Source organism: Heterocephalus glaber, unplaced genomic scaffold (assembly GCF_053883595.1).
Source record: "Heterocephalus glaber isolate CG9 unplaced genomic scaffold, H.glaber_assembly_v1.0 deba00001504, whole genome shotgun sequence".
NCBI lineage: Eukaryota > Metazoa > Chordata > Mammalia > Rodentia > Bathyergidae > Heterocephalus > Heterocephalus glaber.
The window spans coordinates 55,826,109-55,845,573 of record NW_028258324.1 but is presented as its reverse complement, the minus strand read 5'-3'; the positions used below and the strand labels follow the sequence as shown (position 1 = coordinate 55,845,573).

Here is a 19,465-nt window from a genome sequence, read left to right as displayed (position 1 = left end):
ATACATATGGAGATTCACTGGCTCAAATCTTAGATCTGAGTTCATTTTTATTTTCATGAAGAATATTAATAACATACTTCTAAAATTTAGATTCACGGATAGGCTGATTGATTCACTGATAGGTTGAAAAATAATGAATTCCTGAAGCAAAAAGACCAAATATTTATTTTTTGTAAATGTTAAGCACCTGCATAAAGTATTGTAGGTTTCTCTTATCTGTAAAACTCAAAGAGTAATAGGGCCTCGTAAAGTGATTTTGAAATGGTGAATAAAAGGCAGTTATGTGGCACAGTGCTCAGCAGATAAATATTTAATGGCAGTCATTATTTTTAGCTTTTGCTCAAATTTCAAAATCTTTGCAGTAATCATTTTACTTTTTGTACAGCTACTTCTCTAGTGTTTACAAAAAAAACTTTAAGGAATCTTAGAGACTGAATTTAAAGAAAAATGTATGTATACATGTATAGTTTTAATGATACATAGCTAAAAAACAAAGCATGAAAACATAAACTTGAAGATTTGTTCCCTGAAAATTTGGGGTGCTAACATTTTATATGAGTAGTTCAATATTTTCTGAATAATCTGGTATCTGCAACATAGACATGTGACAAACAACTATTCTTCCCAATACTTAACCCTTTTACGGGCTGGGGATTGGCGCCACACAATTGCAATTTTGCATGAAATTCATGCATTGTCTAGAAAAATTCAAGGAACAAAACTTTGAAGAGAAAAATTTTTATTTTGTTCCACTGTTATAGGCATTCAAAAATGGGACACTTAGGCATTGAAGGGTTAATGCAGTTAAGGCTTCCCTTCTTTAATGTCCATTTGTCAAATAAAACACTAGCCTGTCAATACTTAAGGAATTCACAAATTCTGATTTCTCTAGCTTTTATTATTGCATTTTAAACTTTTTTAAAAAATGAAACCCAAACCACAAAATCAAAAACCTTCATCTGAACCAACACAGAAACAAAGCATTGAAAGAAGCTCTTTTATTCATCACAGAGCAAAAGTACAGACTATATTTATCAACTTATTTCCACTTAAGAGAATACACTTTATATCTGAAGAAATGAACGACTACTTGTCAGGGGTTGATTTTGGAGATTGATCAATAAGCGCCTTATCACTGGTTGGATATTGATACCAGGGTCCATCACCTCTAGCACGCATTAGTCTTCGAACTTCCAACTCATTTAACCTGTGACAAATAGAGTAACAATACTGTGATCCCAGCGTTTCCAATTTCAAATTTAATAATCATCGCCATAAAGAATAAGCCCTAGAGAACCCCTTGTTGTTATGTACAGAGACCTGCTGTAGGGACATATGTGCTGCACGTCTATAAGCAAAATCTGGAACTGACTTTTAACTTTCATCCCTTTACTTATGTAGTTACCCACCAAACAGTTTTTGCCACTAATTCACTGGAAATGATTAATTTTCTCCACTCTGGACAGATCATGTTCGAATCGTCACAATGCTTTTCCTGTCTTTTCACCTTTTAGATGCTACAAGCATGTTTTACAGAATGCCTACTATGATGGCCATTTCTTGGGGAAGTGCTGGGAAAATGATAATCTTTCTTAGAAGAGCTCACATCCTGTCTATATTGGCTGCCCATCATCATGAGAATAGAAAACTGGTTAAACTGTCCCTGGTTAACAGCAGACCCTTAGTCAATACAGTATTTGTAAAGAAAAAAAAGGGAAGAGAAGAATCAGGATTAAGAAAAATATCCTCCAAGTCTACAATCTACTGAGCTGTCCTCTTTCTTCACAAATTAAATAGCTTCTAGTTTATAAAGATGCTTTTTCTCTCCCACATCCAAAGTTTGCACAAACTACCATACTTTCCTGGAGAAGTGGTCCCTTTTCCATCTACCCTTTGCTTTTCATTTTTGTAGAACATGTATTTTTCATAAGACTGAAAATGTATCACATCTAAACAATTTAACATTAGCCAGCCCACTAATCCTATCTATGAAAGATTATATATCTTTGTATTTGTGCATTTAAGAGTCTTATGCTTATTTTTCTTTTTTCATGATTAAATACCGTATTTCTTTTCTATTCTTTAGAATGTAACTGTCCAAAATTCAAGTAATTAAAATATTCATTTATCAGGGTATTAACCAGGTAAGTAAACTATGGTTCACCTACATAATGTACTATTAAAAAGAATTAAGGAGAATCTAAATGTAGTAATGTGGAAGGAGATGATAAACACAGTTCGGTTATAAAGCAAGGTATATAGCCAGGCATGGTGATACACACCTGTAATCCCAGCACTCTAGGAAGCCGAGGCAGGAGGACTACAAGTTCAAGCCTAATCAGGGCAATTTAGTGAGACCTTGTCTCAAAATAAGAAAAAAAGGACTGGGGATGTAGCTCAGTGTAAAGGCCTTTGGTTTAATCCCCAGCACTGGAAAAAAAATTTTTTTAATATTAAGGACTAAAGTCTCTCAGGGGGGAGTCAACTATGGTAGATAGTCCCCTTTACATATTTCTCTAATGTCTCAGTTTTCTGAAGGTCTAAATACATACTTTTCAAAACCGCAGACACTCCTCATTCTGTGCTCACATTGGCGTCTTTTCTGTAGGGGTGGAAGTCATGGTTTTGGCTGGTTTGTTTTTAGTTTGTTTTGTATCTGTTTAGGATCACTATTCTGAGGAATTCTAGGTCCAGTTACTAAACTGGAACTCAAAGGTTTGTTTGAAGTTCAGAAAAGCCTTATATTGCTAAATATGAGCCATACTATTGTTCTTAGGCTTTTAAATACATATCAGTTCTATATGGTAACCACATGTGTATGTAACCACATACTGTATCTAGGAAACAGCCAATCACATATTCTTTTCATCATTTAAATATCTTTTAATATTATAACAGTATTTATAAACAACCAAGTTTAAAACAGAATGAACAGAAAAGCAGCTTGATGGTAGCTTGGGATCAAGTATAGAGGATGGAGATTAAATGGGATGGGTGGAAAAAGGCACACAAAGAACACTTGTGTGATCAAAATGACTCTGACTGTGGTGGTGGATATACAGGTACATGCTTTGGCAAATATCCATTCAACTTAAAGGATGCATTTGATCGCATGTCAATAACATCTCACACTTAAAACGAAAATATATTTCAGATTGGATCACATTTAAAAGTAGTAAAATATAACACAAAAGTTTTTTATCTTTTTTGTGGCATTGTGGATTGGAGGGCCTCATGCATGCTAAGCATGTGCTTTACTACTGAGCTATTATCTCTAGCATCCAAAGTAATATTTTAAAAAATAATTTTAGAATTATGTACAGTATTTACTTAATTACTAGAGATCTCTGCACGACACAAAATTTCAGAAGCCAGAGAAAGACTGACAAACCTCACAGTAATTAAACAAGAGTAAACACATATACAGTAAAACACTGATACAGAGCAAGTGTTCAAATACATATTATAATATATATTTGTTATCTGAAACATAAAAATACTTCTATCTTGCAAAAAATTCTTCATTGTCAAAAGATAAAATGACAACCTGGAAAAAGATATTGGCAAGAAAATTGTTTAAAAAAGACTAACTTAATGTACAAATTAGTAGAAAACTGAACAATTGAGAGATATATACAACTAATAAGTATATGAAAAAATACTGAACCTTATAAAGCAATACATCAAAATAAAGAGATAATATTTTCTATCATATCAGCAAGAATGTTTAAGTTTGATATATTCCATTACTGACAAACAAATTATCATTGGAATAATGGAATAATATGATGGAAAAAATAAGTGGTACACCTTTCCTGAAAAGTAAGGCAGTATCTTAATATTTGAAAGCATATACCACTGGGCTTATCAGTTCCACTGATAGGAATTTACTTTCTATAGACACATAAGTATGCAAAAATATATGTATGAGAAAACCTACCACAGCATTATGTATAATACTAAAAAACATGGAAAGTACCTAAGTACCAACAATAGGGAACTAGCTGAAAACACTATGGCCTATCTACCCAATGAATACATAATGCAGCCACTAAAAAGAATGGGGTACAGATTACAGAATAATCACCAAACTACATTAACTGAAATACAGACAAGGCACAAAACAGTGTTTATAAGAGTCTCTCTCTTATAAATATAATAATATAATTTTCAAATTATAAGATATATTCATCAACATATAAAATGTTCTCTAGAACATATATAAGAAATTGTTAAATAGAGGTCATTTCTAAGAAGATGGGGTGGAAGGAAACAGGGTAGTATGGTGAGAGGGTTGCCTTATACATGAAAGTACAGAAATATTTACAAAAGAATTCCTCTTAATCTGATGTATATTATCTCCTGATAGTTACCCACTTACAGTCTTCACTCTAGGAAGGCAAATTCTGTCTATCTTCATCCCTTCACATAAAGAATTCTTTAGTGCAGAAATAGTTTTATTCTTTTTTTTTTCTTGTGGTTTGCAACTCAAGAACGATTTTCTTCCCCGCCCCTTTTTCCTACCATAAGTCAGCCTTTTCAGATTCAATGTGAAGGATAGCCATTGTCCTTTCGTAATTCTTTTCGGGGTTCTCACAGAAAGTACGAGCAATCCATCTTGATATAGGATGCTGTAAGAGAGTATTTGTTTAAAATTACTTTCTGAACAATGCTTTCCTTTTCTAGGCGATTACTCTTTAAAATGACCATCTCAGGTAGCTAAACCAATATTTATTATACACCAACTACTCTCTCTCTCTCTCTCTATATATATATATATGCGCTTGCGAGGCAGGCAGCGGAAGCACTGAGCTAAATTGCCAGGCCTACTTTATATATATTTTAAATAACTTTAGTTCATTAGGTAGATACTATTTTTGTCTTCATTTTAGAGATGAGCAAATTGCACAAACTAAGTAACAATATCTGGACTCAAACCAGGTCTGACTCCAAAGCCTTCTTTCCCATTATCCTATGCTGAGGTATCTTAAGTGGCAGACTCAGGAGACAAAACAAGATTCTGTTGATCCAAACATGAAGCTCTTTCCACCAGGGAGCAAAAATAAACTAATCTTATGTTTTATCTTATGATTTAATAATGAAGCATTTAGCACAAGGACCCGAGTTCGAGCCCCGATAACAACAACATAATAATAATAATAATGAAGCATTTTTTTCTAAAATATAATTCATTCACATAATAAAATACAATGGAGTATAGTCTCTCACTACCATACTTGTGAAGGTAAGTAACAGATTAATTTTGGGTTTTGGTGGCATTGATCGTATGCTGTAATGACCATACACCAGACCAGGCTTGAGCCAGACTGATGGTTTCTAATACATACTGGCTCCACCTCTTAGGTAGGCCACTTTACACCTTTTAAGCCTGTGCTTAATAATAGTACCTTTTATGTGAGATAAAATAATATTTGTAGAAGACTTAGCATAGTGCCTGCGACACAGGTGCTCAATAAAAGACAGCTGGCATTAGTACTGGTAACCTCTTCCCCATGGCCTTGACCATAGAATAAATTCTGTTACTCTGCTAGGCTGAAAACACACTGCAAAGTCAGTCTTTAAAAACCTGTAAAGCTTTAAAAAAAAAAGTACCAAAAGTAGTTGCTAGTAAAAAAAATGTATCATCTACTTGGTATCAAAAATTGAATATAAAAACTATATAATTACCAAATTAAAATATTAACTAGCATTATAACTAAATACCTAATAAAAATAAATTTTAATGACCTATACAAACCTTGTAATACTCCCAATATTCTGGGATATAGCCTTCTGGAATTTCTGCTAATTCAGCTTCACCTAATAAGAGAAAAATGGTGATGTTCAACTTTAGCATTAGGAGCTTATAATAATAATTCTTCACCAATAAAGCAAAAAAGTAACTTCCTGTGGCTTTAAGAGATCTTTTATTTGTACCAATGAAGATCTACTTTTCTAAAGTCACCTTAGTCTGGTTGCAAATCAATGCATTCATTAGGTATATTTAGACATCTTCAGAGGTGAAAGATTACTCCTTCTGATCTTTCCTACAGCTACTAAACAAAATATTTTAGAATTTACGGTATTAGAAGTACTCTGAACAGAATTTCCCATGAAAATCTAATGTTTACTGCTACTAACAATTTTCTTTTTCTAAAAAAGAATTACAGGGCCAGGGATTTAGCTCAGTGGTTTCGCCGCCTGCTGTGCAAGCACAAGGACCCGAGTTCAATCCCTGGTACCAAATAAATAAATAAATAAATAAATAAATAAATAAATAAATAAATAAATAAATTTAAAAAAGAATTATAGATTTATATGTTCCAGGATAGATTTTTTAAAATTCTTCGATCTCTTAGCCTCTCTTCCACTTGTGTCTCTTTCTACTTTCCTTATTCAGACTTATCAAAGCTGATTTGGGGAAATAAAAAGGAAAAGGAAGATGAGGTTTTTGGATGCTTACTATGCAGCCTCTATAGAATTAGTGACCTTAAAGGTTTTGGGAAGAAAAGAAATGTGTTAGAAAATAACATCATATATCGCTTCTCGGCCTTTTGACTAAGATCAAGTGAAAATAACATCATATATTACTGAAGATTAAAATTTGGTTACTTTTAAATAAATGGCCATGCTTATGTTTAATTTACTATTTAAAAGGTTTTTCATTATAATATTCATAATTTTCTTTTTAAAAATTAATGTTTTTAAGAATTTACCAATTCATCACTGCTGGAGTGGGGGTGACTTACCAATAAATACGTTCACCAGAGTTATGCCAATTACTACCGGAACCCCAGTCAACAAAAGGTAGAATCTCTGTTAAGATTAAAAAACAAAAAGGTTTTTCTCATGATCATTTCCTAACTCTCCTCACCCTCAAAGTACTCATGTGATTCCCTTATATTTCTTAAAAAATAAACTTGCCAAAGTGGGGATGTGGTATCAAATTATTGAGCTCAGTGATATTATTTTGTTCTAGGTTTAAGACCAAAACTGAAGGAAAAAAGTAAGGTTTAATTGTACAAGTATAATACAATATATATTTAAATGATGACTTTTTAGTTAAAGCAATGCCATGCAAGTTAGGAAAAAAATGTAAAAACCCTGGGGTGATCTAAACCACTGAATAGGGTTTGAATAGGCCATGATAAGAAAATTGGGACCTCAACCAAGTAGATGGAGAGGGGCAGGAAGTGAAAGGGAGGCAAGAGACAGTCTCAAGACAGCTAGAATCCAGATGATGATTCAGAGCTTTAGGGACAGCTGCAGTGTCCAGACAATCTTCCGTTTTCTAAGCCTCCACTTTGTTCTTATACAGCCTTGAGATACAAATACACAATCAGTGCCCTAAGTAAGTGATACCGTTATCAACGAATTAAGACTGCGCTATAGGTTAGCATCAGTCTCTGAAATAAAAGTTCCCGAACGACATATCAATAAAAATCATTCAAAAGAACAGTCCTCCTTTATTAATTTCTTTGGCAATTTAAAGAATACTTTACTAATGTAAACTAATCATCCTCATATAAATCAATTTTCAGTTTTGTAATTTGCCGAGTTGCAGAGTGTGTGTGTGTGTTGCTGGTGCTCAAACCCAGGGCCTTGTGCTAAGCAGGGACTTGACCACTGAGCTACATCTTCAGTCCTGTAGATTTTTTTATCTTAAAGCAGGGAACAATTATATTTCAAATCTCCATAATCTTAAGAAAGAAATGGCTCAAGTTTTACCTCTAGTTAATGTGAACATTTCAATGAAAGAGAAAATGCTTACTAATTTAAAAAGAGATTCAAAAACAAATCAGACTGTACCACATAATCTCAGTGTCTTCTGAGCAACGAAATACAAATTTACAAAATCAAATCTTTTATAACATGGAAGATGTTTTCTAAGGAGGCAAAAAATTTTATGCTAATTGTTAGCCAAAATTTTAGTTAATGAAAAAAATGTAACTCACCAATAATTTCAAAAAGCGCTTGTCATAGAATAAAGAAGGTTTGATGACGAACAGTCTTTTCCCATGGTCTGCACTGTGTCGTACAGGAGCTACAAATATTAAATTACTTTATGTTACACAAGGTTCATGCAAGTATACTGTTAACAAGATAAAGACAGATTGTAAGAAAACATACATGCATAAATATTTGATATGAATTAAGATTTTTAAAACGTTTTTTTGAATTCAAGTACTAAGGACAGATATGGTATCTTCAAACAAGCAAAGACTAATGTACTACTATTCTAAACTATAGATCTATATTTTCTTTTTTTTCTTTATAATACGATGGATCGAATCCAAGGCTTTGCGTATACTAGGTAAGCGTTCTGCTATTTATTTTAATTAAATCTTAGATAAATATTCAAGTATTCATTTCAATTTGTTTTAATAGCAGGCAGGGATGGTCAGATAGTCTTGGTGAGCTGATCATCTTTGTTTCCTCTGCTATAAATATTTGACAATGCTGCAAAAGAAATAAATTATTATAATTTAAATTATGCCTTTCATATGATGAAGTAGTGTACATCAAGAAGTTGCTAGCCTGGTGTGGCGGTGCATGCCTGTAACTCCCAGGACTTGGGAGACTGAGGCAGGAGGGTCGCCTCCTGGGGTACATAGCCCGCCTGGCCTAAAGGGCCAGTTCTAGGCCAGCCTGAAATAGTGAGGCTCTGTCTTAATAAAGCAAACAAACAAACAAAAAGAAGTTGTTGCAAAATAGATGGGAAGGACCAACATTATTTATGCAACAAATCTCCAGCAGGAATTTGAACTTGTTAACAGAATTATATCCCCTAAGATATGTGGATAAAATCCACTTGTAAGCTATTTCTGATTAAGAATATCCTCCTCGGAATCAGCCCGCTGCAGACAGGCAGGTCTGCACGCCCTACCGAGGTCCTGAGTCCTGAGTCACGCGGAAGACACCGAATCACCCTGCTGCACCACTGCAGACAGGCAGCCACCTGGTTCCACACTACAAAGACACCAGACCACCAGACCAAGGTACTGAGTCCTGCTGTTCCCAGCCCAGAGGTAGGGGCTTTTGAGCCCCTGTCCCACTGCTCCTGGTCCAGAGGAAGGGGCTTCCCGGCCACCATCCCTCCCACTGTTCCCAGCCCAGAGGAAAGGGCTTTTGGGCCACCTTCTGCCCCGCTGCTCCTGGCCCAGAGGAAGGGGCTTCCCAGCCACCATCCCTCCCGCAGCTCCCAGCCCACAGGAAAGGGCTTTTGGGTCACCATCCCTACCGCTGCTCCCGGCCCCTGTCCCACCTCACCCAGGTCAGAGGAGGTAATCAGTGCAGGCAACAACAGCCCCCCACCCCAGGTGAAATGAAAAAACATGTAAATAAGTCTCAAAACCAGACTCCCAGATCACCTACAGCAACCCCAAAGGGAAATGAGATGGAACCCTCTGATACTCAACAACCTGGACCCACTGAAATGGCAACAAAAGGGGATCTGGAAAAAATGAAATCAGAAATAATTTCTCAGATAACAGGAGAAATTGTGCCCCTAGTGCAAGACATGATTAATAAATCTAGGGAGGCGCTCAGGAACATGATGGAATCCCAACATAAGAAACAAATGGAATCCATAAAACAGATGCAAATAGATTTCCAGGACATGAAAAACTCCATTGAAAGTCTACACAGCAGAATGAGCCAATGTGAGGACAGAATTTCAGATACAGAAGATAAGATTGCAATTAGTGACCAGGAAAAGAAAAATTGCTTCAAAATTATAAGAGAACATGAGAAATCAATCCAGCACCTGCTAGATGATGCAAAGAAGAATAACATAAGACTGATTGGAGTCAATGAAGAAACAGGACAGAGTGCAGATGACATAAAAGATCTCTTCACAGAAATAACGGCAGAAAACTTCCCAAGCAGGGGAAAAGAGCTTGACATACACATAAGTGAGGCATATAGGACTCCAAATAGCCTTGATCAAAAAAATCTACACATACGCATATAATTGTGAAGATTCCAGAAACACAACAGAAGAACAAAGCTCTACAAGCAGTCAGAAAAAAGAAACAAATCACATACAAAGGAAAGCCCATCAGAATCACAGCAGACTTCTCAACACAAACCATCAAGGCAAGAAGAGCTTGGAGTGACATATTCCAAGCCCTAAAAGAAAACAGCCTCCAACCCAGATTGATGTACCCTGCAAAACTATCTTTCAAAATGGATGGAGAAATAAGATACTTTCATGACAAAGAGCACCTTAGGAACTTCGTGAATACCAAATCAGCACTCCAAAGAATTTTACACAATATCCTAGGAACAGACATTGAGGATCACAACCCCAGGAAGCAAAGCAGAATGAACCCATCTGGCATGACAAGAAATTAAATGTAAAGGGGGAGAACCCAACAAAAAGAAAAAGTCATGGCAATGACAAGTCAATTCGTTTCAGTTATAACCATCAATGTTAATGGTCTCAATTCACCAATCAAAAGAAACAGACTGGTAGAATGGGTCAAGAAGCAAAATCCAATAATATGTTGCATATGAGAAATACACTTCATTCAAAAGGAAACTCATAGACTGAGAGTTAAAGGGTGGAAAACAATACTCCATGTGACAGGAACCCGAAAAAAAGCAGGAGTAGCTATCCTCTTTGCAGATCAAGTCGATTTCAAACCGACACTGATTAAGAGAGACGAAGAAGGACACTACATCCTTGTAAAGAGAAGAATCCAAGAGGAAGAGATGACAATCATAAATATCTATGCACCAAACACTAGTGTGCCCAACTATATAAAACAAATACTAACAGACATGAAAAGTCATATATGCACTAATACAATTGTACTGGGGGAACTCAACAGCCCACTGTCACAAATAGATAGATCAACTAGACTAAAAATAAGTAATGAAATACTAGAACTCAATCAAACTCCTGAACAAAAGAACTTAACAGATGTTTACAGAGTCTTCCACCCCACAAAATCAGAATACACATTCTTCTCAGCTGCACATGGGTCATTCTCCAAAACAGACCACATACTCACACATAGAACATGTTTAAGTAAGTGCAAAGGAATTGAAGTTATCCCCTGTATATTATCAGACCATAGTGCGATGAAATTGGAGATCCATAGCAAAAGAAATTCAAAAAATTTCATAAACACGTGGAAATTGAACAACACACTTCTAAATAACCAATGGGTCACAGAGGAAATTAAAGAAGAAATCAGACAGTTCCTTCAATTAAATGACAATGACAATACAACATATCGGAATCTATGGGACACAATGAAAGCAGTCTTAGGAGGGAAATTCATAGCAGTGAATACGCATATTAGGAAAACAGAACAAGCCCAATTAAACAACCTGATGCTAAACCTCAAGCTTCTAGAAAAAGAAGAGCAGGACAACCCCAAAGCTCATACAAGGGAGGAAATTATAAAGATCAGAGGAGAAATCAATGCAATGGAGACTAAGAGAAAGATACAAAAAATCAATGAAGCCAAGAGTTGGTTCTTTGAAAGAATCAACAAAATTGATAAACCTTTAGTCAACCTTGTCAGAAAAAGGAAGGAAAAGGCCCAAATCCATGCAATTAGGAATGAAAAGGGTGAAACTACAACAGACCCAGCAGAAATCCAGAGGATCATCAATACCTACTTCCAGAGCCTATACGCCAATAAGATGGACAACACAGAAGAAATGGACAGATTCCTAGATACATATGAATTACCAAAGTTGAATGAAGAAGACCTAAAAATTCTGAACAACCCAATATCAACCAATGAAATTGAAAACGTAATTAAAAACTTATCATCTAAGAATAGCCAGGGCCCTGATGGCTTCACTGCTGAATTCTACAAGACATTTAGAGAGGAACTGCTGCCACTACTGTTCAAACTCTTCAATGAAATTGAAAGGGAAGCAATACTCCCAAATTCATTCCTGGAAGTAAGCATCACCTTGATCCCCAAAGCAGAGAAAGACCCAACTGAAAAAGGGAACTATAGGCCGATCTCACTAATGAACATAGATGCAAAAATCCTTAAGAAGATACTGGCAAACAGAATGCAGAAGATCATCAAGAAGATCATACACCCTGATCAAGTGGGATTCATCCCAGGGATGCAGGGATGGTTCAATAGATGAAAATCAATCAATGTAATACACTATATCAATAGAACCAAGGACAAAAACCATATGATTATCTCCATAGACGCAGAAAAAGCATTTGACAAAATCCAACATGCATTTATGATAAAAACCCTACAAAAAATTGGAATAGATGATCTCTTCCTCAAACTGCTAGAAACCATCTATGAAAAATCAACAGCCAATATCATATTGAATGGTCAAAAACTCAAATCCTTCACACTAAAATCAGGAACAAGACAAGGATGTCCACTATCACCACTCTTGTTCAATATAGTTCTGGAAACATTAGCCACAGCAATTAGACAAGAGAAAGAAATAAAAGGAATAAAGATAGGTAATAAAGAAGTCAAATTGTCATTATTTGCAGATGACATGATACTCTATATAGAAGACCCCAAGAACTTCACCAAAAGTCTTCTGGACTTAATAACCAAATTCAGTCAAGTAGCTGGTTACAAGGTCAACACACAAAAATCAATAGCTTTCCTCTACACCAATGACAGACTCACTGAGAGAGAAATAGGGCAAATAATTCCTTTCACAATAGCATCCAAAAAACTGAAATACCTAGGAATCATTCTAACGAAAGAAATCAAAGACCTCTTCTCTGAAAACTATGGCACTCTGAAAAGAGAGATTGAAGATGATATCAGAAAATGAACAGACATCCCCTGCTCCTGGGTAGGAAGGATTAATATAGTGAAAATGGCCATACTTCCAAAACTGCTATATAGATTTAATGCAATTCCAATTGAGATCCCAGCAGCATACTTCATGGACCTTGAGAAAACAATCCAAAAATTCATTTGGGACAAGAAGAGACCCAGAATAGCAAAAGTAATTCTAGGTAACAAAGACATGGCAGGGGTATCACAATCCCCAACCTGTAACTATACTACAAAGCTATTGTGATTAAAAAAAAGCATGTTACTGGCAAAGAAACAGGCTTGAGGACCAGTGGAACAGATTAGAAGATGCAGAAACAACGCCAGACACACTCAGCCATCTCATCTTCGATAAAGGAGCCAAACACCCTCACTGCAGGAAAGATAGCCTCTTTAATAAATGGTGCTGGAAAGATTGGGCTTCAACTTGCCAAAGATTAAAAGTAGACCTATATCTCTCACCATGCACTAAACTAAAATCAAAATGGATTAAAGATCTAAATATTAAATTAGAAACTCTAAACCAGTTGGAACAGAGGTTAGGTAGAACCCTTGAAGACATCGGTGTAGGAAAAGATTTTATGAACAAAACCTCAGTTGCCCGTGAACTAGCACAAACAATCAACAAGTAGGATCTCTTCTTATTAAAAGGCTTCTGCACAGCAAGAGAAACCACCAGCAGTGTGAAGAGACAACCCACAATGTGGGAAAAAATTTTCACCTGCTCTTCCTCAGACAAAGGTCTACTATCTCGAATCTATAAAGAACTTAAAAAGATCAGACCTCCCAAATTTAAAGACCCAATCCGAAAATGGGCATGTGAAATGAACAGACATTTCTCAGACAAAGAAGTAGAAATAGCAAATAAATACATGAAAAAATGTTCAACATCACTGGTCACTCAAGAGATGCAAATGAAAACAACGCTGAGATTCCACTTCACTCCAGAAAGAATGGCTGCTATCATGAAATCAACCAATACCAAATGCTGGCGGGGCTGGGGGGAAAGAGGAACCCTGCTCCACTGCTGGTGGCAGTGTAGACTGGTGCAAACACTGGAAATCAGTATGGAGGTACCTCAAAGAACTAGGACTGGAAGTCCCATTTGACCCCGCTATTCCACTGCTGGGGATCTTCCCCAAAGAATTAAAAGAATCATACCACAGTGATATATGTGCACCCATGTTCATAGCAGCACAGTTTGTAATAGCTAAAACTTGGAAACAGCCCAAATGCCCATCAACTGGAGACTGGATAAAGAAAATGTGGGGTTTTTTAATAAAATGGAGTACTACTCAGCCATAAAAAATGAGAAATTAGAGACATTTATAGCTAAGTGGATGCACATTGAGGCAATAATCTTAAGTGAAATAAATAGGACACACATGAATAAATACCGAATAGTTTCTCTGGTGTGAGAAACTGAAAGTGTAAATAAGGACTAAATGTATAATAGGTAATGTGAAATAGGAAGAAAAGGGGCAAAGGGGAAGGAAGTGGGAGGGCTAGGGGAATGGATAGAAGGGAATAGGATTAATATGAGAAAATGGAAAAATAGGAACAAAATCTTTGTAAATAGGGAGGACTGGAGGAGTTGAAGGGAGGGCTGGGCAAGGGTGAAAAATAAGAACCAAGAGAGACTATGTAAAGGTGCAAATTTCCAATGATGAATGTCATTATATTGTATACCTAAAATGTACCATTGATTAAAATGATAATGCAAAATTGGAAGAAAAGGTCCAAAGGGGTAGGGGTAGTGGGAGGGGCTGGGGAAAGGAAAGAAGGGAAAGGAAAAATGCTGAGAAATGGAAAAAATGGAAATAAAGTCTTTGTAAATAAGGAAGGGTGGAGGGCGTGAAGGGAGGGCTAGGAATGGGGAAAAAATAAGAACCAAGATGCATTATATAAAGGTACAATTCCCAGTGAGAAATGTAATTGTGTTGTATACCTACAATGTACCAATAAAAGAATTAAAAAAAAAAAAAGGCAGGAGGGATAACAGATTCCCACATTAAAAAAAAAAAAAAAAAAGAATATCCTCCTCTTAAAAGTGCTCCCAGATGGACCTTACTCAAGGACTGCTGGAGATAAAACAAGGCAAAACTTTGTTCATGTTTCACGTCTGGAATGTCTCCTTTCTCCTGAAGTCTATCCTTTAGGCTCAAGTGACATCCTATGACATCCTATTATCCAAGAAGCCAACACTTCTCCTAATCAGATGAGACTTCTCCTACTTTTGAGTTGCTGTACACCCTAGTGATGTGCATGAAGTCATCCTCTGTTTAGGTATCCACCCATGTAGGTCTGGTTCCAGGACCCCCTTGGATAAAACAATCCACAGATGCTCAAGTTTCCTATATCAAATGGTATAGTATCCACATGTAACACATCCTCCTGCACAGTTTCACCTCTTGGTTACTTATAATACCTAATACAGTAAATCCCACGTAGTTATTATCTAAGAGAATGAGAAAATTAAAAGTCCGTATATGCTTCATTACAGGCACAATTTTTTCCCCAAATACTTTCTTTTTTTTTTTGGTACTGGGGATCGAACTCAGGACCTTGCACTTGCAAGGCAGGTGGTGGAACCACTGAGCTAAACCCCCGGCCCTCCCCAAATATTTTCTACTTGAAGTTGTTGAATGCAAGGATACAGAACCCACAGATACAGAGGGCCAATTGTACTTGCTTTCATTGCTGCTACTTTTAACTGTATTTTAATATTTTTAAGGCAGGATCTGTTTTAATTTTGGTATCACTTGCAGTAGCTTGCAATGAATTTAGGAGGTTAATTCACAAGAGAATTAGAAGCTGGCATGAATTTATGACGTGTAACTCAAACTACTAAGGCCCCTAAAATGACAATATTATGAATCAGACAACTTGACAAAGTAGATTTCAGCAAATCATTTGAAAGGTACCATTACTGAATTTTTTTCTAAACTACATGAAGAAAATAGATCTCATTATACCACAAATACTCATTAATTCAATAAATATTTAAGAGCCTACATGTGCAGATCCTTTGCTAGGTCAAGAGTCTAAGAAGGCTATAGATTCTGCTGGGAGAAAAAGACACTAAATAAATAACTGCAAATCTATAAGGGCAACAAAGGAAAGAAACGTCATGTAGGTGGAAAAGAACAGGTCAGAAGGAAAGTTCCTATTTAGAAGATGATGGGGGGAGGGGTGGGGCAAAATTGCATTAGAAGCTGAAAGGAGCAAGCTTATGAATTTGTAGTGAGTAACTGACTGGCTGGCTATAACCAAAAGATGCTGATTAATTAATGTAATAAACTACCAAAGGGATCTCTCAAGTTTTTTATGAATGGCCTGGATGAGGCAGAGACAGCATTCCTAACTTGTTGAGTCTTGAAAACACAATGCTACTGCCACAAGAGTGGCTAATACACTGAGGATAAAGTGGGCCCCTGAAGAGTCCTCATACTCATTTACAAAAGGCTGAATATAATAGGCTTAAATGTAGTCAGTGGAAATTCCTGCCTTGAAACCCAAAGATGAATTCAATCTTAATCTAATGTACAAGAAGTACAGAGTCAAAACACAACAATCCTCCCTGCTCCCATATCCCAACTATACCTGTACAAGTTTGTCCCCTCTAGACCACATTCTTTCAAGGACAATATGAAGTTTGCCTTACCTTAAGCAATCAGAAAACTGATCTAATGAGATTGAAAGAACTGAAGTTGATTGGCCCACAATAAAAGAAGTCTGGGCAGAGACTAGATTAACTTTTTAAATAGCGAAAGAGCTGTCTCATGACAGAAGACTCCTCTATTCTATAATGACCTGAAGCAAAGAAATAGGATCAGTGTGAAACAGTAATTTTCAGCTTGATACATGAAATTTCTAGCAATTTTACTTGCTGAAAATAAAACGGGCACACTCATTCCCCATTACAGAGTTATTCAAGTATCAATAGCAGGATATGGAAGGTTAAACCTGATTGTGTTGAGTGGACAGGTATAGGTGGTGTCCAGGGGATTGGGGGAGCATAATTCTGGGTATGTCTGGGTGGGTCATGGAAATGTGACTTTGGTCCCTCCTCCTTCTCTGGGACTGCTCCCCTGCTCTGCTTCCCACCCATCATGGACTGAGCAGCTTTGCTCCACCACACCATTCCACTATGATGTTTCTCCCTTGGAGCCCCTTACCATGGACTGAATCCCCTGAAATCATGAACAAATTAAATCTCTCCTCCTTTAAGTTGTGGGTGTCAGGTATCATATCCCAGTATTAGAAAAGCTGAAAAATACAGCATAAACAAGGATTAGCATAATATAAGGCATTAGCCTAGATGATCTTTAAATTTCTTCCCTTCAGAGAATCTGAATATATGACCTCTCAGAATAAACATGTATACCTTTCCAACGCACCTTTCTCAATGGTTTCCTTTCCAACTCAGAATGAGAAATGACCTGAATACATATTTTTCCACAGAAGATATACAAATGGAAAGGCACTTGAAAAGATATTCAACATTAATATTAGGGAAATGCAAATCAAAACTACAATGAGATATTACCACATACCTAATTGGGTGACTACTACCAAACAAGAGTTGGTGTGGAGAATGCGGAGAAACTGGAGCTGTTGTGCACTGCTGGCAAGAATGACAAATGGTATAGGCACAGTGGAAACTACAGAGTTCCCCAAAAAAATTAAAAACAGAATTAACAAATGATCTAGCTAGTCTACTTCTGGGTATAAGCCCAAAAGAACTGAAAGCAAGACCCCAAAGAGATATTTGTACACTCATGTTCACAGCAGAATTGTTCATAATAGCTAAAACACAGAAGGAACCCAAGTGTCCTAAGGCAGATGACTAGATAAGCAAAATGTTATATAGTAGACTCTGTATCTGGATTCCAAATCCTTGGATTCAATCAAGCATGGTGTAAAAAACATTGCATCTGTACTAAACATGCATACATTTTTTCCCCGAAACAATACAGCATAAGAGCTATTTACATAAGATCACACTGTATTAGGTATTATAAATAACCTAGAAATGACTGTATCAAGGAATGATAGCATATGTACTTTTAAAGTTTATATTCTTATATTCCTGCTAGAAATTAATTGACTACTATTGCTCCTTTCCAGCATGTTCCAGTGCATCATGTGAAGTAGCATACTTAAAATAAAACTGGGAAAAAAGGCAAAAATAGAACAAGATAATTTGGGATTGGACACAATCATTTTGGTTTTAGGATACACTTCCTATTATATTGCACAGGGCAAATAATTTTGATGAAGAGAATTAAATAATTCAATATTTTAGAGCCTTGGAATAGTGTGTGACACACAATAGGTGCTCAATAGATGTTGGTTGCCATTATTACTGACTTAGTAGACCAATGAATTATTTTTTATTTTGTTTTTGCGGTACTGGGGATCAAACTCAGGACCTTGTGCTTGTGCAGCAGGCACGGTACCACTGAGCTAAATCTCCAGCCTTATAGTGCATTATTTTTATAATAATTAGTCTCCTCCCCTGTAAAATTGGGACAATAACACTGCATTTATTTTGCAGAGTCTATTAAAGAAAAAGATAGATTGAATACCAATCATTTGATGTTTTGCTCTTTTGAGTATTCACCCTTACCCCCCTTAAGCATCCACAATACATAAGGGATCCAAATTTGCGTTCCTAGGACTGCATCATTATTTTTCTGGGACCTAGGCACTTTTAAGTTTTTGGCGCCCTTCCTGAAATATCAGAAGTGCCATTTTATGACTGCACTAATAGAAAAGATAATCGGAAACATGGAGATAGATCTTTTGCAAATGAAGAGGGTACCAAGAAATGGAGGGAAAGAGGAAGGGGGGGGGAGCGAAATAAAAAGAACTGAGATGTGTTACGTACAAGTTCCAACTCCCCTCGATGAATGTAATCATTATGTTCTGCAAACATGTACTAATAAAAATAAAAAATAAAATCTAGGCTGAATTCACTAACGTTATAATCTTTTAAAAATAAATTTAACTTAAAACATTTTCATAGACTCCTAAAATTAACATGGGCTCTACAGGCACAGTAACTCCTGCGCTAAAAGGGTAGGCTGGCCCTAAGCCCACCTATCTACATATTACACACCATCGGTGGACTTCTCAGCAACAAGACCTGTGGGACCAGAACCTAGTGCAGGTCTCGGCTCTAAGCCTTCTCAGACTCGGCTGCAAATTAGCACCAACTTGGTTTGTGAATGGCAAATGCTTTACAAACGCTAATTAATTTAAACGAAAGCGATTTTATTACTTCAGGAAAGTCCTTTACACAGATGGTGCTCCGTTTAACATAAAAGCCCAAGCCCACAGTTTGTCCCTGAACCCTCCGGATCCCACCAAGGTCACCTGGAACAGTCCTCCAATTTCTCACCCCGTCCCCCTTGCATGCACTTCCTCCCAAGGCCAGCACGCACCAACAGTCTTTGGGAAGACACTAGTGAGAAAGCCTCCGAATCCGAGTCGAGTGCCAAGGCGGCGGCCAGACAGAGCCGTCACCGCAGTGACAGAAGCCCGCTGCAATAAACTCATAGCCGCCATGGCTGCGACCGGCAACAGGAAGAAGCGGGGAGAGTAACGGGAGCCGAGAGAGTCAATTTACCAATGAGGGCGAAGTTGATTGACGCCCATGTTGAGTA

The 19,465-nt window shown here is 36.7% G+C and overlaps 1 protein-coding gene across 2 annotated transcripts; it reads right to left on the bottom strand.

The window, feature by feature from the left end:
- Positions 1 to 983: 983 nt before the first annotated feature.
- Positions 984 to 19,459, bottom strand: Ndufb5 (NADH:ubiquinone oxidoreductase subunit B5). 2 transcript variants are annotated; one of them, XM_087186576.1, is made up of 7 exons: positions 17,351 to 17,419; positions 16,973 to 17,063; positions 7,956 to 8,044; positions 6,750 to 6,816; positions 5,759 to 5,820; positions 4,525 to 4,631; positions 984 to 1,207 (listed from the first exon to the last, which is right to left on the bottom strand). In XM_087186576.1, exons 2-7 carry the CDS (start codon positions 17,043 to 17,045, stop codon positions 1,087 to 1,089), a joined length of 519 nt encoding a protein of 172 aa, XP_087042702.1. In that variant the 5' UTR covers positions 17,046 to 17,063; positions 17,351 to 17,419; the 3' UTR covers positions 984 to 1,086. The 2 variants fall into 2 exon arrangements, with proteins under 2 accessions (XP_087042702.1, XP_004834693.1); XM_004834636.3 differs by lacking the exons at positions 16,973 to 17,063; positions 17,351 to 17,419 and adding an exon at positions 19,244 to 19,459.
- Positions 19,460 to 19,465: the final 6 nt, after the last annotated feature.

Bases quoted from the DNA above. Each gene is read 5' to 3' on its own strand.
- Ndufb5 (XM_004834636.3), bottom strand. From the start codon at position 19,367: ATGGCGGCTATGAGTTTATTGCAGCGGGCTTCTGTCACTGCGGTGACG. The intron at 5,821-6,749 runs GTAAGTCACCCC...TTCTCTTATTAG, and splicing joins TCTGGTGAACGTATTTATTG to GTGAAGCTGAATTAGCAGAA. The intron at 1,208-4,524 runs GTAGGAAAAAGG...TATTTGTCACAG, and splicing joins TCTGAAAAGGCTGACTTATG to GTTAAATGAGTTGGAAGTTC.